Source organism: Podarcis erhardii, assembly GCF_964252035.2.
Source record: "Podarcis erhardii genome assembly, chromosome: 2".
Lineage (NCBI taxonomy): Eukaryota > Metazoa > Chordata > Lepidosauria > Squamata > Lacertidae > Podarcis > Podarcis erhardii.
The window spans coordinates 71,701,897-71,729,239 of NC_138498.1; the positions used below are offsets into that span (position 1 = coordinate 71,701,897).

A 27,343-nucleotide genomic window follows, 5' to 3' on the forward strand; every position below is an offset into this window, starting at 1 on the left:
AGCAACATATAAATAATATGGGCAGCATATAAATAATAAATTGTTGTTGTTGTTGTTGTTGTTAATAATAATTAGCACACCTACTGAGTTTTTTGAGGCAGCTTCTAATATATTAAAAATTGAGTTGTTATGTGCATAATCACAAAATGTATAGTATTTGTATGTTCCCCCCCCCCCAATCCCAGCCCATAAATGGCAGTCAAATGAGCTGGATGTGAGGTCCCTGCCAGCCAGTTCTTTCTCACTGGGCCTCTCACAGCTTCTGGCTCTGGTGGCAGAGGCAGGAAGTGCTAACTAAGGGAGAAAAGGTGTTAGAAGCTTCTCCTCAGTCCTCCAATGTTCCAACGCCCCATACTCTTACCATACCATATTTCACCCATAGTCCTGCAACGTAAGCCATGTGTCTGTTGGATGTCACTATATAACTGAACCAATCAGAGTCTGCATTTTTAACCAAATAGTCCGACGTTAAGGACACAACATTCAGTTGTACACAATACATTCCTGGTGTATTGCTTCTCCGTGCTTGATTGCAGCAGCACATGCTATCCTGCTACTTATTGTGCCCTAGAGACATTCTCCTCCAATATATGAAGCTGAGCTCACAAGGAAATGAGAGTCTTCTCACTTGGCCCTGGATTAACACCAGGCATTCCTAGCACACAAGCAACCAAACGTTTTCAGAGTAGACGGTACCCTTTAGTCACAGTCAAAGCCTGCAGAGCTATAAGGAGCAAGAGCAGATGCTGCAGAAGAGATTGACCAATTACTGTAAACAAAGCAAGCCTTAAGGACACACAAAATTATGCAAGGCACTCTTATGAAATGGAAGAGACATCTGGAGTTTCTTCAAGATCAGATTAATGAGACACAAAGCAAAGGGCAATATAAGCAGCCAAATGACAACTACAGGAAAGAGGAAAGCGTCAGTCATTCTTCAGAGAAAAAGACAAGCGATTAGGCTTAACTGAATTCACAATAATGGAGCACACACATAGGCATTTAAAAAAAAGAAAAGAAAAGAGGGAATATAAAACTTGCAATAACACCCCACCAAAGCCCAGTTTAAGAGGAAGCCATAGTTTCCTGCTACATGAATACGCCATCTGCTTATGGTTTTCAGCAAACCACAGATCCTGATAACAACCAATCTCAGAGAATTATGGCTTCTTTCAAACCTAGGATTGACTTGCCTAAGATCCAGACAAAGTGCCGCCTTTTGGAAATTGACCCGACATCAATTCCGCCTTTGAAATCCCGGTAATGTCCAGGAAAATCTGGACGCATGGTAGTCCTATTTAAACCACAGTCCAGCAAGCCTAATCAGCGCATCAAGTCTTCCCTGGTGGCCTGCCAGCTCATTTCCTGAATTTGTTGGCAGGGATGCTACTGCAGGGAAAAAATAGTCTGCAGAGCACCGGTGGTGACAGAATGATTTTCATTCCCATCATGGCAATGGACAGGGCAGAGATGCAGTGCCTCCAGGGCACTTCAGAAAGTCAGTGTGATGTCTTGGGAATAGGGCAATGTTTATTCCCATCATGGCTTCATAGTTTCAACTCCCTGGCAACCCAATGCCATTATGGGGGTGCAAATTGCTCCTCCTCACTCATTAACTGTATTACCTGATAAGGGAGGAGACTCAACCCCCCTCATCAGCTGATCTGCATAGTTCAACTGAAAAGGTTTCTCATGGGTCATAGACCCATAGAATTGTAGAGTTGGAAGTGATCTCAAGGGTCTAGTCCATGGGTAGGCAAACTAAGGCCCGAGGGCCGGATCCGGCCCAATTGCCTTCTCAATCTGGCCTGCAGACGGTCCGGGAATCAGCGTGTTTTTACATGAGTAGAATGTGTCCTTTTATTTAAAATGCATCTCTGGGTTATTTGTGGGGCATAGGAATTCATTTATTTCCCCCTCCAAAATATAGTCCGGCCCCCCACAAGGTCTGAGGGACAGTGGACTGGCCCGCTGCTGAAAAAGTTTGCTGACCCCTGAGTCCAACCTCCTGCTATGCAGGAATTTCAACTAGCTCATGCATGACCAACTGTCGTCCAACATCTGCTTAAAAACCACCAAGGTAGGGGGTCCATCACCTCTTGTGGAAGTCTGTTCCACTGTCAAGCAGTTCTTACTGTCATAAAGTTTTTCTGATGTTTAGTCGAAATCTCCTTTCTTGTAACTTAAATCCACTGGTTTCGGTCCTGGTCTCCAGGGCAGGAGAATACAAGCTTGCTCCATCCTCCATGTGACAATCCTTTAGTCATTTGAAGGTGGCTATCATATCTTGAAACTAAATCCTTCGAAGACAGGGGTCCTATGGGTGAGTCGGGATGGCATGGGGATGAGAGACCAACTCCCTTCTCTTGCGGGGGCCCAATTAGTGCCATTGCCTTCCGTTAAGAGTTTGGGTGTAATCCTTGACACTTCCCTTTCCATGGAGGCGCAAGTTACAGCAACAGCCAAGGTGACATTTTTCCACCTTCGCCGCATCAAGCAGTTGGTCCCTTACCTTTCCCGCCCCGACCTGGCCACAGTGATCCATGCGACGGTCATCTCCAGGCTTCACTACTGTAATTCGTTCTACGTGGGGCTGCCCTTGAAGCTGACCCAGAAACTCCAGGGGGTGCAGAATGCTGCAGCGAGGCTCCTCACGGGGTCTCTGCCATGGGAGCATATTCACCCAGTGCTTTTCAAACTGCACTGGCTCCCGATAGAGTACAGGGTCAGATTTAAGGTGCTGCTTTTGACCTTTAAAGCCCTTCACGGCCTAGGACCCTCGTACCTACGGGACCACCTCTCCCGGTATGCCCCACGGAGAGCCTCAAAGTCCATAAATAACAACACCCTAGTGGTCCCGGGCCCTAAGGAAGTTAGATTGGCTTCAACCAGAGCCAGGGCCTTTGCAACTCTGGCTCTGGCCTGGTGGAATGCTCTGCCTCATGAGACCAGGGCCCTGCAGGATCTGATTTCTTTCCACAGCGCATGTAAGACAGAGTTGTTCCTCCTGAGTTTGGACATCATGAGGAACCATAGTTTGTTTAAAATCAGAAGCAGAAGGTTCCAATCTCCTTCTTGGGAAGAGAGATAATGTGAGCCCAGGGCTCACCACAGGGAAACATGGTTTCCTGTAATGTCTGAAGTGGGCTAATGACCCAATATGTAGATGGGCACAAGGCCATCAACAGGGGGCTACAGGAGGTGCAAATGTACTAGGTCCCCCTCTTAACTTTCTCTTAAAAAAAAAAGTAAGCCAATTGGACACGATTTTATGACATGTCTAAAGAAAGTTACAAAACATGGAGGCTACTCTAATGCTTTGTCACTTGCAGGCAACACCATTGTGAAGGATGCTTAATCACTGTTGCCAAGCAACCAGAGGAAGGGATGTTGACTACCCCCTGGGACTCAGGACGGGGAGCCATCCCAGAGCAGGAGGGGAAGCTGGATAATAATAATAATAATAATAATAATAATAATAATAATAATAATAATACCCCATCGATCTGGCTGGGTTTCCCCAGTCACTCAGGGCGGCTTCCAACAGAATAATAATAATAATAAAAGTGATAGAACCTAAAACATTAAAAACTTCCCTAAACAGGGATAGAGGAGGATACTCTGGTATGTTTGTTTAAGCATTTTCCTCATGTCTACATTATTTCATTCATGCCCCAAGTATGATACCTTCACAGAACAAAGCATAACTGGCTGGCTTTTGTATGTTTTACTCAAAGGTAATTCCCTTGAAATGAAGGTTTCACAAAAAAAGTGAAATCGCAACCTGCCCCCCACCCATCCCATCTAGTGTACCAGGCCCAGAAAATCCTATTGGCTTCCCTTGATTTTACAAAAAGATCCTTCATCTTCAGGAAATATCAATATGTAATAAATGTTCAGAGAGAGAGAGAAAATAAAAGGGTGCTTTCTTCCTGCACATCAGGATTTGTTTATTTTTACACTTGAAATGCAGCTGGGTTTGCGGAAAACCAAAGAAAAGGCAAAATGTCTCCCAGCGGATTGTTCACATAAAAACAATTACACAACAGACATTCATGTGATGGAACTGGTAATTTCTGGAGGAAATTCTTAAAATATTCCTTACTCCAGCAATTGACCTCACAGTATCAGGGTTAAGTCACCGTGAGGCAACTATTTTAAAATCACACCACACTGTGTGAATAATCCTAAATTTGAAACAAGGCAGCCTTGGGGTATAATTATAGGATGAAGTGCTTTGTGAAAACTGCTAAATGAATGGATGGATGGATGAACGAGTTTCTCAGAGGTAATCAGCATTCTTGGCTAGGGGTAATTCCACATCAACACACACACTCCACTACAGCTCCCAGGGTCCCTTGTGGGGAAGCTATAGCACATAAACCAGTTACAGTTGATCATGTAGCCTCTTAATTAGTTTTTCAATGCTCTGCTGACTCAGGGCCTCACTGTCTTTGTGCAGGAATTTCCTTGATGCATTTCACACCCACCTTGCAAACTTTTCTATTTTCTCCTGCTATCAGTTACTGAGTAAGAAGTGACTGGGCGAGACCTACAAATCAAAGAATGACCCAGAAATCTCTCTCCCTCTAATCAGTTCAAAAATATTAAAGAAGTGTTCATGCAGGTTTGTGCTTGCTTCTCCTGAGTGGAAAAAGCAACAAACATGAGTCAGGAGAAAGTCCCCCTAGTCCTCAGGTTGCAGGTCTTTTGCAGTCTTCTTTAGATCTCACCATCCTGATAGATCAGGAATACTTGGCTGTCTCATTTTTCATTCTCAACACCAGATTATTTATAAACAACCTAAACAGCACCAAACCCAATATAAATCTTGGGGCGGGGGGAATCCCATGGTTTAATTCCCTTCACTGTGAAAACTTTCCATTTATTTGTTTCTTTAAGTCACTTACATCTTGCCTTTCTGTCAAAATGTTCTCAAGGTGATTTACAACATAAAATATTAAAATAATCAATATTAAAATGTTAACAACAAAAATCAGCCATAAGATAACATTTTAAACAGTCAAAAGAAAATTTGTGGCTACAAAAAATAAAAACTAGTCCAAGAACGCTTTCTTTAAAAGCTGGTCTTAGCCACGGGTATTAGTTTTGATGACAGTTTGCAGCTGATGTGCAAGTAAGCTAGTGCTGAGCCAAAATTTCTAAGTGACAGTTTGATAATGCTTAAAAAAAAAAACAACCACCCCCCCTCTTTTTTTGTGTAGGAAATTCTCTCTCTGGGAACCACCAATCATAGAATCATAGAATCATAGAATCATAGAGTTGGAAGAGACCACAAGGGCCATCGAGTCCAACCCCCTGCCAAGCAGGAAACACCATCAGAGCACTCCTGACATATGGTTGTCAAGCCTCTGCTTAAAGACCTCCAAAGAAGGAGACTCCACCACACTCCTTGGCAGCAAATTCCACTGTCGAACAGCTCTTACTGTCAGGAAGTTCTTCCTAATGTTTAGGTGGAATCTTCTTTCTTGTAGTGTGGAACCATTGCTCCGTGTCCGCTTCTCTGGAGCAGCAAAAAACAACCTTTCTCCCTCCTCTATGTGACATCCTTTTATATACAGATAGGTAGCCGTGTTGGTCTGCCATAGTCAAAACAAAATAAAAAAATTCCTTCCAGTAGCACCTTAAAGACCAACTGAGTTAGTTCTAGGTATGAGCTTTCGTGTGCATGCACACTTCTTCAGATACACTGAAACAGAAGTCACCGGACCTTTCTATATAGTGAGAAGGTGGGGAGGGGTATTACTCAGAAGGGTGGTGGGAATGGGTGATTGGCAGATAGCTGCGATGAGCCTGTTGACGACTCTTAACGACTGCAATAGGTCTAACAGGAAAAAGCAAGGGGTGAGAAGGTGAAAAATGGCTTTGTCATGTATAATGAGATAAGAATCCAATGTCTTTGTTCAAACCAGGTCTCTCCTTACGCCAAAGAATAAACGGACATAAATCCGACATCAGGAACCACAAGACAGAAAAACCAGTAGGAGAACCAGTAGGAGAACCAGTAGGAGAACACTTCAATCTCCCAGGACATTCTATACAAGATCTCAAAGTAGCTGTTCTATTACAAAGGAATTTCAGAAATAGACTGGAAAGAGAAGCTGCTGAATTGCAACTTATCACCAAACTTAAAACTATGGAGAGACCTGGTTTGAACAAAGACATTGGATTCTTATCTCATTATACATGACAAAGCCATTTTTCACCTTCTCACCCCTTGCTTTTTCCTGTTAGACCTATTGCAGTCGTTAAGACCTATTGCAGTCGTTAAGAGTCGTCAACAGGCTCATCGCAGCTATCTGCCAATCACCCATTCCCACCACCCTTCTGAGTAATACCCCTCCCCACCTTCTCACTATATAGAAAGGTCCGGTGACTTCTGTTTCAGTGTATCTGAAGAAGTGTGCATGCACACGAAAGCTCATACCTAGAACTAACTCAGTTGGTCTTTAAGGTGCTACTGGAAGGAATTTTTTTATCCTTTTATATATTTTATATATTTGAACATGGCTATCATATCACCCCTTAACCTCCTCTTCTCCAGGCTAAACATGCCCAGCTCCCTTAGCCGTTCCTCATAAGGCATCGTTTCTAGGCCTTTGACCATTTTGGTTGCCCTCCTCTGGACACGTTCCAGTTTGTCAGTGTCCTTCTTGAACTGTGGTGCCCAGAACTGGACACAGTACTCCAGGTGAGGTCTGACCAGAGCAGAATACAGTGGCACTATTACTTCCCTTGATCTAGATGCTATACTCCTATTGATGCAGCCCAGAATTGCATTGGCTTTTTTAGCTGCCGCGTCACACTGTTGGTTCATGTCAAGTTTGTGGTCAACCAAGACTCCTAGATCCTTTTCACATGTACTGCTCTCAAGCCAGGTGTCACCCATCTTGTATTTGTGCCTCTCATTTTTTTTGCCCAAGTGCAATACTTTACATTTCTCCCTGTTAAAATTCATCTTGTTTGTTTTGGCCCAGTTCTCTAATCTGTCAAGGTCGTTTTGAAGTGTGATCCTGTCCTCTGGGGTGTTAGCCACCCCTCCCAGTTTGGTGTCATCTGCAAATTTGATCAGGATGCCCTTGAGTCCATCATCCAAGTCGTTGATAAAGATGTTGAATAAGACCGGGCCCAAGACAGAACCCTGCGGTACCCCACTAGTCACTCTTCTCAGGATGAAGAGGAACCATTCATGAGCACCCTTTGGGTTCGGTCAGTCAGCCAGTTACAAATCCACTGAGTGGTAGCATAGTCAAGTCTGCATTTTACCAGCTTCTTTACAAGAATATCATGGGGCACCTTGTCAAATGCCTTGCTGAAATCAAGGTAGGCTACATCCACTGCGTTCCCTTCACCTACCAGGCTTGTAATTCTGTCAAAAAACGAGATCAGGTTAGTCTGACATGACTTATTTTTCAGAAATCCATGCTGACTATTGGTGATCACAGTATTCCTTTCTATGTGCTCACAGACTGTTTGCTTAATGATCTGCTCCAGAATCTTCCCTGGTATTGATGTCAGACTGACTGGGTGGTAATTATTTGGGTCCTCTCTTTTCCCCTTTTTGAAAATAGGGACAACATTTGCCCTCCTCCAGTCTGCCGAGACTTCGCCTGTTCTCCAGGAATTCTCAAAGATGACTGCCAGTGGTTCTGAGATCACATCTGCCAGTTCTTTTAATACTCTTGGATGCAGTTCATCTGGCCCTGGAGACTTGAATACATCTAAACTAGCCAAGTATTCTTGTACTTTCTCCTTAGTTATTCTGGGCTGTGTTTCCTCTGCTGAATCATTTGCTCCAAATTCTTCAGGTCGGGCATTGTTTTCTTTATCAGAGAAGACTGAGGCAAAGAAGGCATTGAGGAGTTCAGCCCTTTCTGTGTCCCCTGTTTGCATTTCACCATCTTCTCCTCTGAGTGACCCCACTTTTTCTTTGTTCTTCCTTTTGCTACGACCATACCCATAAAAGCCTTTTTTGTTGCTTTTAACCTCTCTAGCAAGCCTGAGTTCATTCTGTGCTTTAGCTTTTCTGACTTTGTGTCTACACGTGCTGGCTATTTGTTTGAATTCCTCTTTGGTGGTTTCCCCCCTTTTCCATTTTTTGTACACATCCTTTTTTAAACTTAACTCAGTTAAAAGTTCTTTAGATAGCCACCCTGGCTTCTTTAGGCACCTTCCATGTTTCTGTCTCATTGGTATTGCCTGAAGTTGTGCTTTTACTATCTCCCTCTTAACAAACTCCCAGCCATTATGAACTCCCTTTCCTTTTAGTATTACTGTCCATGGGATCTCACCCAGCACTTCCCTAAGTTTTATGAAGTCGGCTTTCTTAAAGTCAAGAAATTGAGTCCTAGTATGCTTGGCTGCTCCTTTCCGCTGTATAATAAACTTCAGAAGAGCATGTTCACTCGCGCCTAATGATCCTTCCACTTCTACCCCACTAACCAGGTCATCAACATTGGCAAGTGTAAAAATGCAAAGCCCAGAAAATGTTTATTTACTGTATCTTCCTTTTGCATATTCCCCCCTACTTAGCTAAAATGTACTGCTTTATTTGTACTTTAAACACCCAGGAACTGTTATGTGTGCCATTCTCACACACCTTGCACATTAGAAAAAGGCAGATACACTTGCAACCACTGCAGAGGCCACTCCAAGAGGACCTGAGTCTCCGAGAAGCATGCCAGTGGCCAAGGACCCATGGCTAGAAGCTGCCATCAGTGTAAGACCACTGGCCTCACCAGTCCCACACAAAGCAAGATTAGCGTTGCCCCAAATCTCCCTTTAACCAGACTTGCCACTCCTCAATCCCAATAAGGTCTTCCATGCCTTATTCTAGGCTACTTCCTTCTACATGCACCTGAATTCTTCAGGAATTATATGTGCTATGCACTGATTTGGAGTAAAACATTCTCTAATAAAAAGACATTAAAGAGCATGTGCCAAGCAGTCATGGGAACATGACGGAAATCCCTGCTTAAACTTCTACTCTCTGCAGTGAATGTATGGAAGGGTTCATGGCAGCAGACTGTGAAGCCAATTTCCCTTCCATGTATTGACTTTACATAGATATAAGTTATCTATGCTGCACAGCAACCACAAGGCTGCTAGTGATACAGAGTCAAGCTTCTGTTGTTCTATGGTGCTTTGACACACCCATCCTTGAAGACTGCTGGGGCTCAAGATGCCACGCATCTGCCGAATCAGATGACCCGCCACTATGCTGCCACATGCCGTGGAGACTAAAATTTCCGTCACCGCTGTTCTTTAACAAGTTAGCACTGCAAGAGGAAGATGAATGAAGTAATAAAAATGAGCTTGCAGTCTTCTCCACGTGCTTCCTTCCTACCTTCTGGGAGGAAGGCAGTGAAGAGGAAATCTTCATCACCATTTCACCATAACCTGAGTCAGTCTGTCCGTTCTAACAGTGATGGTTTGTGGAAAGTTGGTTTGGCAAGACTGTGGCTAGGGAAGGGGTGGGGTAGGTGAAGAAACCTCAGGCATATGTCCCAAGCACAGGTCCGGGACTCATAGCAGGGTCCTGAGAAAGCCAACATTTTCATTAGCTTAGAGGACAGACGCCAACATGCACTTCCAGCCACGTAGTAAGAGAACAGAAAAAAAGCAGAGCTATTAGTGACATTTGCTAATGTTTTTCTTATAGCACAGATTTACATTGCGGGAGATACTCAGGCAGATTTGGGCTGTCACTGAGACAACACGTGTAGAGCAGGGCAGCGAACTAAGATAGTTGGGACAAGTCTTAGTTTTGGTCTGGTTTAACTTGAGCAACAAACCTCAAAGCCATGAAAGAGAGCATACGCACAGTAATGTATGAAATAGAAAGTTGTGCAAAGCTCACACGAGTGCCAGGAAATGGACAATGAATATCTCTCTCTCTCTCTCTCTCTCTCTCTCTCTAAAACACAGAATGAATCTGCAGAGAAGTGAGCTGAGCACTCTGAGGGCCTGTGGGACAGTTATTTTGACCTAAAAGTGTGGTTCTTCCGTACAAGGAAAGCGGCAGGAAGAGCAATTATGGGCTGGGTCATGCTCTTAATAGGTTTGGAGCAATCTAGACTTCTTTTGTCATTCTCATCTTATTTCCTGAGCATTAGCAACAGGTTCAAACCACCTAACAAGAACTGGAGTCTAAAATGTCTTCCACAATACTTTTGCACAACTTGGTATCTTGGCATTTCAAATTTCAGTGGCGCCCTCTGTGACACCAAAATCTGGTGTCCCCTCCACCTCTTGCCTTCTGTTCGACTTCATAGTTGTGACTCCTGCTGCAGCGCCCCAGAATCTCTGTGCCCAGTATGATCAAACTGGTTGTGCTCCCCTAGATCCACCTTTGGTTATCTTCACAGGCATGATAACCAGGATTCCTTAAATTCCACATTTATTTTACTATGCACTGCCTGATTCAACTCTGTGCAACTCTTTACTGATGATCTTTAAGAGGAATATATATGAAGCATGTAGAACTTATGGAGCATTCACACCTATACAGCTGGTACAAACAGATGTCCTCCCCTAAAATATGCTGCTGTTGTTAATGTTGTTATGCGATGGGCTCTCTGTCCTCTGAAAGTGAATAGAGTGAAGATAAAGCTGATATGCCAAAGGAATTTTCACAGTGTTGATCCCTACAGAAAGAGACTTCATAATTCAGGAACATTTTTGCCCCAGAGATAGCCAAGCATTAAATGAACCTCCATGGTCATTTTGTGTGAATGAACTGCACTGATCCCTTTACACACAGCTGTAGGGCCTGACTGGAGCATCTCTCAGCATGGCTCAAACAGAGCTTGGGGTTTGATTGAAGTTCCTAAATCATGTTGTCCACTGAAATTGCCACTTCAAAGGATTCTATACAAAGAAAGCATTTAACATAGCCATTTGAGCACCAGCTGATGCTTGGAGGACCCTTACCCCAATCATGAAGTGAGTAACACTTTTCAAAGTGAGGAAAGCTACCTGTTATTCTTGATTTCCTTGCGGCATCTCTAATACCTCACCTGCCCAACACAAGGCATTCTTCCTTCCAGTTACATCTAGGGTGGGAGTGAATCAGGGCTCAGTAGCAGATAGGTAGCCGTGTTGGTCTGCCATGGTCAAAACAAAATAAAAAAATTCCTTCCAGTAGCACCTTAAAGACCAACTGAGTTAGTTCTAGGTATGAGCTTTCGTGTGCATGCACACTTCTTCAGATACTTCTTCTTCAGATTCTTCAGATTCTTCAGTAGGACTGAGACCCAATGCCAGGAATTAGCCTTGTCAACTCATGAGATCATTACAGTATATAGATGAGGGATCTCCTGCGCTGGCTTGGCCGATGGGTGTTGCAACCCAAAGCCGTTGGACAGCACCCAGTTGGTAAAGGTTGGGCTACAACAGCAGAGGAAACACAACACTGCATAACTGCAGGATATTATAACACAGATGTTATAACACAGATGCAGAGAATACAATAGCTAATTTGAGCAGCTTGCAAAAACAGGTGCCCAATGTACCAGACACAAAGGAAGCATAGGTGAGTTTATTTGTTTGAGTTCCTTTGTGTATCTATAACTTCCAGGTAATAAGCTCAAGGAAAACAGTAGCTAAGCTGGAAAGGACTTTGATAATCACGTGCCCTTTGTATTCTGCAAGGGGTTGAAATTACATTTCTAACCACTAAGCTTTCAGGTAAACTTCACTCACTTTCTAGCCTAAAGGTCACAGCTCGCAGTACTCTTATGATGCCAGAATTGTTTCAGTTTCAAGAAGTCCAAAAACCTAGACTGATATTACAGCCTGAAGCCACCTTTGTCAACAAAGAAGTGGCACACTCTTAAAAATAAAAGTATAGCACCACATGGTGTGTTACTAAGCATGAAAAAATCCCTATTTTTTTTTTAGGGTTCTGGCAGCTTAATTGATGGAACAGGTGGGTGTTTTTTTAAGTCTGTGAGCAATTTTATTTGTCTGTGGCACAATGGGGACTGCAAAACATGTGAATAGTACAGTTCCCACAATTGCAAATCTAATCTCCTGCTAGGACAAGCACCAGGGAAGCAGGAACAAAACACGGCGCTAATATATAACGCTACAATTTATCAATACAAACTGAAATTAAAAACATCATCAAAATATTGTGGGTGGCCCTCTTTGCAGTCAACAGCAGACATGGGCTTACCCACACTTCCTCTTGTCTCACTGCTTTCCCCTATAGGGAAAACTGCTCTTTGGCACTCAATCGGAACAAAGAGCACTTTGGGTTTTCTCTGGACTGCTGTCTCATCCAATTTAGCATTGAAGAATAGGTTTTCCCTGGGAAAGGAGAAGGGCAAATGAAAAACCACTCGGATCCGTGCTTTCTAGGCACGGGACAAGTGGAAGTGTGGATGAGCCCATAGGGAGAAAATTGTGCCCCAGCTTGTCTCAACCAGCCTGCCAGGAGTTCTCCCAGCTCCGCTTCTCCCCCACTTGTCAAGCCTCTTGCAAAAACCCACAATTTTTCCTACATCGTCTCCCACTGTAACCTTGAAAACGTCCCCCCTCCCAACTCTGTCTTAATGGCCTATCTGCCAGGTGATGCCCTAGTCCGGAAAAACAAGCTCAACTTATATTCTTACACTGTTAAATTGTCTGGCACCCAGGGGAAGGCTCCCAGCATTTAGTAATTCCAATTATTTAGTAATCCCTGACACTTACTCAAGGAAAACAAATTCCTTCCAGTAGCACCTTAAAGACCAACTAAGTCAGTTCTTGGTATGAGCTTTCGTGTGCATGCACACTTCTTCAGATACCTTGAAAACGTCCTTGAAACCTTGAAAACTCAAGGAGTTATGGATTACTCAAGTTACTCAAGGAGTTATGGATGATTTTGCACCCACAAACTCTGGGACCCAAATATGCAGGTCCATGCTGGGGGGGGTGGGCAGTTGGGTACACTTGCCCTGGGCCTTGGAGGGCTAACATACCCTCCAACATTTATTCAATGAAAATAGAGACATCCTATTCCATAATGATAGTTTTACTATTTATGCCCTGCACTTCTTACTGGGTTGCCCCAGCCACTCTGGGCACCTTCCAGCATATATAAAAACATTAAACTCCCCCCCCCCCAACTTCCCTATATAGGATTGCCTTCAGACAAGACGGCTCAGGGGTCGGATAACTCTATACCCTCCAACATTTCTCCAATGAAAATAGGGACATCCTAAGGAAAAGTGGGACAAATCAGAAACAGGGAAGGCTTCTCTAAATCAGTGACGTCCCTGGAAAATAGAGACACTTGGAGGGTCTGGGTTAAGATGTGCAATGGTTATGCTAGGGTTCAAATGTGAAATATAGAATGCTGTCCACCAACATCCATTCCAGTATTTCAGTCTTCTAGGATGATATTGCATTATAATATATTTTGTACACACACAAATAAATGTGGGGTTCATGTTAGTTTTCAGACTTACAATGTAGAATTGTGTCCTCCTGACTGTGCATGCCAAATTTCATTCTGATACTTCAAGGCTCAAAGGAGAAACTTACTCAAGAAACGTAAATGACAAATAGACAACTAAACCAATGACTTCACTACACCTGGCCAAAGGAGATGAAATCCTCCCCTCCATTGCTGTGACTCATAATGGAAACAAAGCCAAGAGATTTAAAGGTACTCTGAAGGCAATTGCAGGGCTGGTACCACCACAAGCCTTTCTGAAGCAGTTGCCTCAAGAGGCACTCAGGGAAGGGTGGCAGATTTGCATCCCCAATTTGGGTCTCCCATCTTGAATCAAACTTGGGAATCTGGGGAAGGAGAAGACATGGAGGCTTTTCACAAGTGCAACTTAAACAATTTTTTGTATAAATTTGTTTGTAATGTGAGTATTATTAACCAAGAGTCAGAACGCATAGTCACATTCCAAATGCAGTTCTTCTGCTCTCTATTCTACATTATCTTCAACAATAGTATCTTCACAGTACAAGAGCTGCTCAAAGGCAAGATTTGCAACTTAGCTGGAACGGCTGCCTAAATGCCTTAAAGCAAAGCTTCCTTCCTGGTTTCTTTCTGCTGCCCAAGATTCCAGGCTTGGTTTGGGGGGCATGAGCGTCAAATAAGACAAGATTTTAACAACAGCGCTTCCCTGCATGGTCCCTGTCATCTCTCAAAACCATTAATGAAGTGAATAAGTAGTTGTGATCACATGCCTATGACATTCATGGAACTCTATTTCATGCAACAGTCCTAATAGCTGCAGATGCATACCTTAGGGACGAACTGCATTTTCACCAGCAACAGTTTGCATGCTGGACAAATGCAGTATCTCCACAACAATAGTGTAGCCTAAAGAGAAGGTGTTGGACTCTTGTGTCACATATGAGAAACATTTTGCTGTGTGTTGAGGGCTGGGGGACCCAATACACGTTGGCTGCTAAGTCTGCATGACTGCATAGACTGGAAAGAGAAGCTGCTGAATTGCAACTTATCACCAAACTTAAAACTATGGAGAGACCTGGTTTGAACAAAGACATTGGATTCTTATCTCATTATACATGACAAAGCCATTTTTCACCTTCTCACCCCTTGCTTTTTCCTGTTAGACCTATTGCAGTCGTTAAGAGTCGTCAACAGGCTCATCGCAGCTATCTGCCAATCACCCATTCCCACCACCCTTCTGAGTAATACCCCTCCCCACCTTCTCACTATATAGAAAGGTCCGGTGACTTCTGTTTCAGTGTATCTGAAGAAGTGTGCATGCACACGAAAGCTCATACCTAGAACTAACTCAGTTGGTCTTTAAGGTGCTACTGGAAGGAATTTTTTTATTTTGTTTTGACCATGGCAGACCAACACGGCTACCTATCTGTAATTGGTAAGCCAAGTTATAGTTTACCTGGAGTCCACATGAATACTTGTTCTTGGCTGCAGCTCATGGTTGGTGAGAAGAAAGCTGAGCCCACCTTTGGACAACACACTAATCTAAATCTTAGCTTAGCTCAGCATGGCACAGGAGCAAAAAGGACCAAGGAAAAGCAAAGTAGCTTTAAGCTCTTCTCTGGGAGCCCACACATTCACAACAGTCCCAGTAAGCCATAGTTTTGCTTACTATGTCATGAGAAGCAGGCCTCAAGTGTCATTGGCCTTGTTTTCTGGTTACATTGCATGGGGATTTCACTATCGCCTACTCCCTGTTCCTCTTTTTGAAGAAATCTGTGCTTCAGTCAGACATCTATGTAAGGATGCAGGAGGATCGAGAAAAGGGGGTGACTAAGCTTTATTGCATAATAATCCATAGACTTTAATCATAGAATTGCAGAGCCAGTGACATTTATCTATTCATCCTGCCAATGTTTTTGTTTGCGTGGGCAAATATATAGGAAGGGGTGTGCAGCCATCAGGTCTCAGCTAGCCCAGATCCCACTTAGAAATGTTACATAAGTCCATTGGTTTGGTTTATTAAAGTGTTAGGAAATATTTGATAAACAGACCAAGCTACCACTTCTGGCCATGTTTATCATAGTGGCTACTGGAAGAACCGAGGCATGTCAGTCTGAGTATGGGGCTAGCCACAAAGTAAACCATACATCAACCAGGAGGGGAAAGATGGGAAATAATTATGACACTTTTTGATGAATAGGGAGCACATGGGGCTTGCTCCCAGGCAAACCTGTATATTAGATTATACCCAATGCTAACAAATAAGCTTGCTTGCATTCTCTTTCCCATCACTCTTTCTATATGATCTGATTTTTGCTTTAATCTTAGTTTTACCCTGTCTTGCCTCTCCACTGCCCTCATATTCAAAATGTCTTTACTCTTTCATCTGCTCACACATCTCTTTCCAATTCTTACTTTTACCTCTGTCTTGGTGTACACTGGTGTACACTGTAACTAAACATCTTGCACCCACAGATTAAAGGGCATAAAATGAAGACTCAGCTTCAATATCCTTGCTCAATGGCTGGAAAACAACATTTCCAGTCCTCGAATACACCAAGCGATAATGTACTTTTAAGAAGCATTGTCCCAGGAGGACTGTGCGATGTGCCTTTTCTCAGTGTTTGAATCAGCTCTATGTCAGTGCCACCTGGGAATACACGATGTAATAATGGGACTATTAGCAGCTACATCCTAACAGAGATAAGGAACATGAGAGGAATATGATTTGCCTCCGGAAAGGGGGAGAAATGCTGAACGTTTGAAGTGCATTCCCCAGTAACTAAGTCGAGAAAACCAAGCAGCTGCAAATGGCTGGCTGAGACTTTTTGCATACCTTCCAATTGCCTTCTATAAATAAAATTAATAGCCATGCCCCTCTGGCCTATTGTATTTAAAAAACTAACTGGTTTAAATATTTGGAATTTTACCCTTCAGTCCTGGTTGCAATGAACAGTTTATTTTCCCTCCTGTTGTATCATACAGAAACCACCTTGAGATTTACGAATGAAGGGCGATATATAAATTTAATACATAAAATAAATTGAAACCAGTACAGTATAATATTTAGTGTTGGTCTGGGACTAGGGAGACCAGGGTTCAGGTCCCCATTCAGTCATGAAGCTCATTGGGTGCCCACTTCCACTCAGCCTAACCTACCTCCCATAATGTAATGGGAAAGGGAAGAACCATTTATGCCAGCTTGAACGTGTTATGAGAATTATAAGGTCTAAGATATAAAATACATATACCAAGCAAACACATACATAAATATATAAACCGTATGTCTGAAACGGTACAGGAAAAAAAGTCCTGAAACCATTTTGTCTCTCCCAAATTGACCTCAAATGTTTCTCTACAAGGAGGGAAGAAATGGGGAAAATCTCCGCATTTGCTCACAAATTCTGCCCTAAGGGCACATTTAAGCTATGAATAGGGCGAGCCTGTGATCTGGACTCAGGAATTAAGTATTTATCATCACAAAATAGCCAGGCTGCCCAGGTAAACTCATTAACAGCCAGGTAAACCCATCAACAGGTTTCCTGCCAGACAGGAATCTGTTGTAGACCAACCCTTCTGTGATTTATGCATGATGTATTGGGGGGTGGTCTTGGGCTCCAGGGTGGGCAATTTCAAATGTCAATATAAGGGCTTGTGTGCCATTGTTCAGGGTCCCTCCTGCGTGTGGTTGTGAAGCACCCTGTTGCAACAGTTAATAAAAATCAGGCTTACTAGCTGCTTTGCTTCTCAATATTCTCTGGTTGGCCTCTGCTATTTTCTCCTACTGATAGAGAACCTACATAAGGACTCTATACAGGCTCTTGGGTACCCCATAAGGGACAGGGAGCAGTTGTTTTTTTCTTATAACAAACTCCTTGGAGAAAAGGCAGGATATAAATGTAATAATAAATAAATAAAATTATGTATGGTGTGGAGAAAGGGGGCAAGGAGAAGTTTTTCTTCCTCTCACACAATACTGTAACTTGGGGGACGTCCAGTTACACTCAATGTTGGAGGGTTCAGAGCAGACAAAAGAAATAACTTCTTTGTCTGCAACTTAATTAAATACAGTGGTACCTTGGGTTAAGAACTTAATTCATTCTGGAGGTCCGTTCTTAACCTGAAACTGTTTTTAACCTGAGGTACCACTTTAGCTAATGGGGCCTCCTGCTGCCGCCGCACGATTTCTGTTCTCATCCTGAAGCAAAGTTCTTAACCTGAGGTACTATTTCTGGGTTAGCGGAGTCTGTAACCAGAAGCATCTGTAACTTGAAGCGTCTGTAACCCGAGGTACCACTGTAATGGAATTTGGTCCCCTGGGGAAGCAGCAATGGCCACCAGCTTCAATGGCTTTAAAACAGCTACCATGGCTGTGCTCTGTTTTCAGTGCTAGAGGAGGCAGTACTACTTGCTGGGAATTCCACCTGTGGGGAGCACTGTTGCACTTCAGCTGGCATGCTTTCCATAGGCATCTCGTTGGCCACTGTGAGAACCAAAGGCAACATTATGTGGGACTTTGGCCTGATCCAGCAAGTCTCTTCTTACATTCTTATACCCTACGCTGCCTGCACAAGCACACTGCTCCCTTGAGTAAAGAAATGGGACCATAAGGAACACATGGACCAAATTTCGCACACATTGGAGCTGCTATGTATTTCTTCCGTGTTTGCAAGCATGCCTGGGATATCAGGTACCAAAGCAAACTGTAGCATGCATGCTGCAGCACTGAGGAACGCCAACGTTGGCCTAAGGGCAGTGCTGCTTCTTAAATTACCCTTTCCCACCTCTGTTCAATCATAAGAGCCCAAACCAAATGCACATTCCCAACCCATCCCAGCAGGGAGATTACGAAAAAGATTTCAAAGGAGAAATACTTGATTTTCCGACCGCCTCCGCTTCAGAAAGGGTGTGCACTTGGATTCCAGCCACCACAACTGAATTCTGGTTTTGCCTCCATCCGGTGTAAACTCGTTGGACTAATCATTTTATCTTATTATATTCCAGCTTTAACGAAAGTGATGCAATAACATCATCGCCATGGGAGACTCCGTAAACACCCACCAACACAAAAGCCTCCCCACTCCCTTTTAAAGAAGCAGAAGTACATGTTGCAGCAAGCAGCCATGAAACAGCTGCATGTGCTAAATGATGGTAGTGAAGCTGATGAACGTAGACTGAGATGGAGACTGCTTCACAGCTTCAATATTAATGAAATGGGTAGATTAAAAAAAACCCAAAGAAAGCCAGAGGCACAGAATGTGAAAAGGATTCGGGAGAGCACGTGTGTTGGCGTGGGGAGGGGACTCAAAAATGGAAGATAAGTATGCTTTGACTGATTCTGTTTTAAAACTTAAAAAAAAGAATCCCCAGCATGCCAGAAGCCTTAAAACATGCAATTCCAGAAACCACATTGGCTCGAAACATAATGCTTGTTATTCTAGTAGCACCCCACCCTCCATTATTCAAAGTATCTTCTTTTCCCAGTATTTGAACGTATTGTGGCCATTCTGATAAATAAATGAAGATCAGCAATACTTTTAATCAATGGGTAAGTTCAAGAGAATCTTGGATTATAAAGATTAAAATGCTGGTCTGGAAACAAACCTATGAAGAATTCCCAGAGGAGTTATCAATATATCTAACAGCTTCCAGATACGTAACCATGCTAGTCTGTTGAAGCTAAAACAACAAAGAGCCTTGTGGACTCTTACAGAATAACAGATTTATTGTAGCACACACTTTCATGGATTAGCACCCACTTATTATTATTATTATTATTTAGGGAAGTTTAGGGAAGTTTTTAATGTTTGATTTTATTTTTAATATTCTGTTGGGAACTGCCCAGAATAGCTGGAGAAACCCAGCCAGATGGGCAAGGTATAAATAATAAATAGTAATAATAATAATAATAATAATAATTACTACTACTATTGTACCTTGCTTTTGAGTATAATGAAAAATCAGCAAATTAATTAAGGTTATTATTAAAGGTAAAAAAAACACCTTATCCTGGATCTTTAGGGGGTTTGCACTGGCATCCACAAACCAAGCATACAGGATTTTGATCAGTTCTTCCACACCAAGATGAATGAGAAAGGAACTATGCTTTGTTCATAGCATGTGATTTTTAGCTGCTGCTAAAAATGGCAACCCAGAGTCTGGTTCTCTCCATCTTCCCTGTAATGTAGGGGTCATAGGGGTAGGCCAATCTGTGGACCTCAAGATGATGTTGCTGGACTCCACCTTCGATCAGCCCTGGCTGCCGAGACCAGTGGTCAGGGATTATGGGAGCTGTAGTCCAGCAACATCTGGAGGACCAAAGGTTAGACAGCCATCCTGTATGTGCAGAAACCCTTTCAGTACCATAATATCACCAAACTGTGTGTTTTCTCCTTCACCCAACATATTGTTGGAGGTCATTAGTCTGGGTGGGGAATGTACAACAGAATGATATCATGGAACTGGGTAAGTTTTCCAACATGTTGATGAAGAAGAAATATTTGATAGCTGTTCCCAGCAACCCTGAAATTATTAACTGTGAGGATATGTAAGATTAATGTTTGCAGTCTGTTATGTTTTCACATTTTTAAATTATGGTTTTGTTTTACAGTCAAACCTTGGCTCCTGAACGCCTCCGTTTTGGAATGTTTCAGCTCCCAAACACCAAAAACATAGAAGTAAATTCTCCAATTTTCAAATGTTTCTCGAAAGCCGAACATCCAGCGCAGCTTTCACGTGTGTGCAGGAAGCTCCTGCAACCAATCGGAAGCAGCGCCTCAGTTGTCGAACATTTCGGAAGGTGAACGGGCTTCCGGAAGAGATTACATTCGACAACCGATGTTTGACTGTATTTGTATTGTATTTTTTACCACTTTACTAACTGCCTGGAAATGTAATAAATACATAAATAAATAAATAAATAAATAATAAACAAAGTTTGCAAAAGTTTGACAGAACTCTCATGTTTCATGAAAAACAATACTGTACTAGTATCAAGGTCTGGAGAAATGTTTTTTTTTTTTCTTTCAAAAGAGAGAAAGAGAGGACACAGCAGAGGTCTCTTTTGGTTTTGTGTAATGTCAGTTCACCTCAGTTAACAAATATGGTCTGGTGGCTACAGTGCTGGGATTTGCACTCAGGTTAAAAGCCCACATCTGCCATGTTTACAGCTGGCCAGCTCCATTCTGCCCCCACCAGATTCCGCCCTTGGACAGCCACGGCATTTCTGCTAAAGGTAGCAAAACCAAATACTCAGGTTGTAGATACAAGGAATGATCCTGCTTTGCAGAAAAGGCAGACAATGGGAACAAGTGGGAACTAATGGAAAGGCTAATAGAAAAAGGAAGGAAGGAAGGAAGGAAGCTATGTCTCTCTTTTCTCTAAAAGTCAGTGCAGAAACTCTCCTCTGGCCTGTGCTTTGTTTCATTAACCTTGCCCTTCCCCCAGGTGGGTGGTTGTTGTTTTTTGTTCCCTACACTTGATGGGCAGGGGGTGTACCTTGCTGACAGCCTGCAGAGTCCCAAACCACCCCAGAAGGTGGAGTCCCAAAGCACTGGGCTCTCCTACTAACACCCAGGCAACCTCTCTACCACTTGTTTCTGTCTGTTCTGACGTAAATATACAATGCTCATGTAACCTTGCTTCACAGTTTCTTAATTTCCTGTCTTTAAAATGGGTCTCAGTGCAACTTATCTCAAAGAACTGTTTTGAATATTTTTTTTAAAGCCTGTAAAAAATACTGTATATAAGTGACTAATGATAATTTCCTCCAACCAGGCCTAAGAATCACCTCTGATATCACATACAATAATTTCATGTAAGAAGACGGGAAATGATTGCTGGGAACTCACATTATGTGGACAGTACTCCAAACCCTGATAAAACTTCAGTCCTCGAGGCACACTGTTGTGGACATCCACATTGCAGCACTCCTTCATCCCTTCATCGATAGCCTCATTTATCTTGTTCACGGGGAAAGCGCAAACAGCCGAGTAATTCCGGGGCACTTTGCTGCCTGGCAGACTTTCAGCAAACACCCCAAAGAGAACCAGTTCTCTGTCAGCATCACTGACAGTGATCTCAGGAGCCAATTTCGAGCCAGGCTGAGTAGCATGAGCTGCTTGCAAAACATTAAAAACGACATCCCTGGGGGTTGCCCCAAGACTCCTCTTCCGCTTGGTGTTAAAGCGGCAGTCCAAGTTCAGTTCACGGTACGTGCGTACTTCTGTTTCTTCAGTACTGAGCCGTACGATCCTAGTGTGGTACACGCTGGACTCAGGGTTTTCTTTTTGGACTGTTAGGAAATATACAAAATCCCGGTATTCAAAGGAATACACATAGTTAATTGGGTATGTGTCTTGAAACACAGGTAGCACCGTTAAGGAGTGGAAAGGATGGTCGAACCCTTCCGCGTTACTCTTGAGTCTCCGTATAGACACGGATTTGGGGCTATATGTCTCCGCAATGTTTCTGTTAATGGTAGATGCAACGTAAAAGTATACCGTGTTTGTCATATCAGAAACTACAACTTTTGTGCCTAAAGGACTGGCCACACAGTCTGGACACTCAGAAGGCCTGTTAAATTTAGCAGAGAACAGGCATTTGGTGTCGACTGACACAACATTGCCATTTTTTTTAATCTCATGCTGAAAGCAGACTCCATGATGGGAAGTCCCACAACTATAAAGCCAAAATTCTTGAGGATCCAACACCAGAACTATGTTATCTGTATCTTCGGGGTTCATTGGCCCTTTCACGGGGCATTTGGCACAGATCTCACACGCGGCGTTACCCCAGGGACCAGTCACTATCGTAGACAGAATTTCCATCTTTGAGTTCAACATGAAGATCTTGTTCCGAACTGCAACAAAGATCGCATCATCGTACTCAGAAGTGACAATGTTCTGTATGGAACTCCCAGCATCGAATGTAGGGAAGCTGTACTTCACTGTGAAATCTCTGGCTGAGTCAGACCATCGAGGTGGGCATTGCCATGCCTTCCCAATGATTATTGTGGGCAATAACCCCAATGTGAGGCAAAATAACAATGATACACCCATACTAGGGAGGTAACAGTAATGCAGAGTCCCAGACCTCAGAGACTACCTCAGCTTTTCAGTTCTGTGTGGAGCTGAAATCCATCCAGAATAGTCTACCATCGCATTGCAGCTGAAAGGGAGAGAAAATATGAATGACTGACATTGAAGAAAAAAGAAAACAAGCTTGCATTTAAGTATTACGGAGCATCCGATAGAAGAGGAAGATATTAGGAAGCTGTGTTGAGTCTGCTGCAGCAAAAACAACAGTTCTGTGGCACCTAAAAGATGAACAGATTCCTTATATTTTTATATTTTATTTATAAAAATATTCATATTCTGAGAAGCTTCCAACTTCAAAAAGAAACAGCAAAACATCACACAATTAAAAACTTCCCGATACAGAGCTGCCTTCAGAGTTGTATAGTTGTTTATCTGTTTGACATCCAATGGAAGGGCATTCTACAGGTTTACAACAAAAATAAATAAAATACATAAAACCAGTGCTATTTTTCTAGAAAAAGAGGTGCCGGAACTCACCATGAACACCTCCCTCGTTCTCTTATAATGGCAATGGTGCCCGCCTGAGAGGTGCCAGAACTGGGTTCCGGCAAGTTCTGGCTGAAAAAAAAGCCCTGCATAAAAGCATATTGTAAAAACCAGTTAAAAACAGAAATCAATTAACAATTGTGGGAAGATGTATTCTTAACTGCCTGGACAGGCCTGGTGGAATAGAAAAGTTTTCAGAAGGTGTTTAAAAGTTGAAACAGAAGTTTCCTTCTTACAGCATAAGTTTTTGTGGGTCGCACAATAAAAGGGAGTTGGATCTCCTTGTGTAAAGGAATCCTCTACAGAGGCTATACTGTCTGTGAAAATCCAGCCATACAATGTTCTTGAAAATCCGGATGTATGGCAACCCATGTTGGCAGTGTTGTTTTTGGCAAATAAATTGTGATTTTGCCAAGAAAACTCAACAACTTTTAGCTGGTGCCCATCATCATATCTGTGTCCTAAGTGTTGTTGCTTTTGATCTGATGTTTTCACCAGACAGTAAAGGATCTAGGGTGTCAAAATCTCATGGATTAAAAAAACACACAATTCCTTTCTTTTCTCAGTAAAAATTATACCAAAAAGTAGGTGGAGTATGTAATAATAATAACTTCGTAAGGATTATTTCCTATGTATGTAATTGGTCTACATCAGTTAATATTTACAGGCAGTTTTACACTGACTATCAATGGGTTCATTGCACAGTGGGTTTATTTTAAAAAGGTTTTAGTAATGTTAAAAATTGAATTAAAATTATTCATATTAATCATTTTAATTGAATTGAATATGACAATACAAACAATAGAATACAAAAAAGTAAAACATAACAACAGATGACTGGTACATCTATTATTAATTAAAGTTTGACAAGACAAAACAAATTCCTTCCAGTAGCACCTTAAAGACCAACTAAGTCAGTTCTTGGTATGAGCTTTCATGTGCATGCACACTTCTTCAGATACATGCACACGAAAGCTCATACCAAGAACTGACTTAGTTGGTCTTTAAGGTGCTACTGGAAGGAATTTGTTTTGTTTTGACTATGGCAGACCAACACGGCTACCTATCTGTAACTTTGACAAGACAGTTATTTTTACTACATTCTTCAGTAATTGAACCAATATAATAATTCCCTTTCCTTTTATTTCTGGTTTTTACATAATCTGGATGATAAAACTGCCAGATGCTTTTGGCAATTTGGGAATGACTTCTTCGTGAGCCTTATTTCATTTCTAATAATGTCTGCCATATAAACCTTTCTATTTCTGGAATCAAGAAACAAGGTTACCCCCACCATTCTATACTGGATGCTGGGACAACCCCCCTGCCAAAGGCCTCAGAGTTTGAAAAGGAAATAAAATCATACCAGATTGCATAAATTTATATATATACACTGTATTTTTCCGTGTATAAGACTACGCTTGTTTGTTTTTTACCAAAAAATTAGGTTTAAAATTGGGGCTTGTCTTATACACGGATAGTGCTGAGGGGCGTTTTCTTAATTTGGAGTCCCCAAAAATACATGGGGGCGTCTTATACATGGAAAAATATGGTATGTTTTGAGTGACCTCTTGCCACTTTTAATTTATGCAGCAGCATAATATTTAATATTTACAGTCAGTTTTACATTGGGCGGGGCAAGTTGGGGCTGGGTGCATTGCCTGGAGCCTCACCGCTGCCTCCCCCTCAGTTGTAGGGTAGCTGAGGGAGAGTGGGTGCAAGCCCCACGCTGCCGTTTCGGGCAGTGCAGAGCCTGCAGGCGCCTGAGCCACCGCATCACTTCCAGGAGAGACGCATGGCTCGGTCGCGCTGCAGGCCCCATGGTAAGTGCCGCCCCCGGCAGTGTGGCGCCCAATGCCCCCAGCCCCCCCCCCAGCTATGCCTCAGAATTTATGTGATATCTTTTCGCTTCTCAGTGGTAGGGCATCTGCTTTCATTCACATCCCTGGTTCAATCTCCAGCATCACCAGGTGGGCCTGGTAATAATCCCTGGCTGAACTGCTGCCAGTCAGTGTAGGCAGTACTGAGCTAGATAGACCAACGGTCTGATTTTCTATAATGCAGCTTTCGATATTCCTGAAATCCCCAAAAAATAAAAAAAATGGCGCTCTTTCTTTGAATTAACAAATGAAGCAAACATTAAGTGATCTGGATAATCAAATCTTATTATCACTGGGTGCAGCACACACACAATCCTACATATACGGGAGGAAATGCGCACACAGTGCAAAGGTGCATTCTTGGGTGTGGCTAACACATAATAATGGAACACCCAGATACTTTATTTTAAGTGCCTACTCTCCTGTAGAAATATCTCCATCCATTAACTCTGATTCTATGTATGCATATTCAGGAATGCCATGAAGTTCAACTGAGTTTACTCCCAAACAAGTGCAATAACATGAATCACCCAGTAAGTTTATTTCCCCAGTGCACAACTGAAAAGATGGAGGGGTTTAAGGGGGTTATGACTTCAAACATTACACAACAGCAAAAGCACATTTGGCACCAGGAGTGTACACTCACTGGGAAGCCCCAGCCAGGCCAAAGTCCCTGGCAACCCTACCTGCATAACACACACCAACAAGCACTGTTTCGGGATGAAACATTTTTGCCTCACCTTTCAATCTTAAGGGGTTAAGGCAGCTTACACAAATATCAATTACATATATAAATATATATATGTACACACAGACGCACCACTAATAATAATAATAATTACAGCTCCAAAAAGCACAGCAAAACACTATCAGGATTAAATCAGAAAAAGGCAACTGCCCTCGACACACCCATCTATCAAGAGACTACTGTATCAGGAAGGAGGTACAGTCATCGACTATTTTAATAGCTTCTTGCTTGCTGGCTAAAGCGCAGTAAGTGAGGATGCCAAACGAACCTGTCCTTGTTGTTTTCGCACACTGCATTTTTCGTGGGCGCGCATATAAAAGGGTGCATTAAAAGAAAAGAAAAGCCGTGTGATAGTTGTGGGCAATGGGTGTCTACTAGTGTGCCCCGCTTGCGAGCTGAGGCCAACTCCGCAGCAGAAGCGAAAGCGAGGCTGGCGGCATTGCCCTCGCTCGACTTCTCCTTCTCCCAAGCGCCCTGGGCAACAGGTGACCCAGGCGGGGAAAGCCCTCTCCCCCGGGCGGGCGGGCGCCCCGCGCAAATCCCCCTCGGGGCAGGCGCGGCGCGACAGCGAGAAGTTTCGCCCCTTCCATGCGCCCAGATCCTGATTCAGATCCCGCTACGCGCTCGTGGACTGGAAAAGAAACCGAGCCTAGGCGAAAGGTAAGGCCGGCAGCACTGCCCACCTCAAGGCTGAGGCCCCTCTGAGCTCCTTCCTTCCCGACCCCATACAGAGCGACTGACTTCCCCGTGGCCAAGGACTCACCCCGCCGCAGCCGCCGCCTCGGACTCTCTGAACTCGGCGCCGACTACACACCTGGCCGGGGAGGCTCCCAGGCGGAGGACGGGACGGGACCGGGCGGGGACAGCGCGCCGAGGGCGGCACTCAGCCCGTCTCCGCCTCCTCCTTCTGCCGGGCCGCTTCCGTAACAGCCCGTTCCCGCCTTTGGGTCGCGTCCCAGCGCCGTCGTCGAGGAGTGGAGCGGACGCCCTTGTAGGACAAATGACTTCCCAGGGAGGGAGGCGCAGCCCGCGTTGGCGCGTTCGGGCGCGCTCAGAAGTCGCCCTGTCTGGCAAGAGAGAGACAGGGACAGAGAAAGCGCTTGTCCCCTCGGGCTGTGCCCTGATAGCCGGCGCGGGCGACTGTGGCTACTTCTCGGGGCCACTTCGCGGCGGAACAGGGCGCAACCCGGCCCGTCTCTTACCCCGCGCTTTCTGCTGCGGCCAGAGGACTTTGACCGCCTGTGGCTCGCGCGGAGTACCTTTCTAACGTCTGCAAGGGAAAGACTCGTGTCTGTAATCACCGCGGTGCCTGACCGGAAGCCGTGATTGCCTCCGTTCCGCGGCGTGTATCCCTTGGGTTTAATTTTGTGTTGGGTTGGGTTTGGAGTAGCAAAAAGAAAAAGAGTGAGAGGACTCTTAAAGACTTTAAACGTTTTATTATGCTGTAATAAAGTTGTTGCTTTTAATGTTTTCCACAGTAGCCTTTCTTCTGTTTGTAGGCTCGTTTTGATTTCAGACATTACGAAATAATACAGCGGCATCGGCACTTGTCTGGCATGCGTAGTATGTGGGTGGATGGTTACGAGGAGTTGCATGAAATTTATTGCTTAAAAAAAATAAACTCAAAGGATCCTGGTGGAAGGGCTACAGTATGTGGTAACTGGAAGCTGCCCGGGAGAGTACGCAGCAC

The 27,343-nt window shown here is 43.5% G+C and overlaps 1 protein-coding gene across 3 annotated transcripts in view; it reads right to left on the reverse strand.

Annotated features, from left to right (window-relative positions):
• Nucleotides 1–27,113, reverse strand: part of MST1R (macrophage stimulating 1 receptor) — a 62,987-nt gene extending 35,874 nt beyond the window's left edge. The window contains exons 1-2 of one of the 3 annotated variants that reach the window (XM_081851258.1): nt 26,417–27,113; nt 21,292–22,609 (exon numbers count right to left, since the gene is read on the reverse strand). In XM_081851258.1, the coding sequence (XP_081707384.1) occupies nt 21,292–22,500 (1,209 nt within the window). In that variant the 5' untranslated portion in view covers nt 22,501–22,609; nt 26,417–27,113. Of the gene's footprint in view, nt 1–21,291; nt 22,610–23,016; nt 23,112–26,416 lie in introns of those variants that run through there. The other 2 variants (XM_081851260.1, XM_081851259.1) reach the window with 2 other exon arrangements.
• Nucleotides 27,114–27,343: the final 230 nt, after the last annotated feature.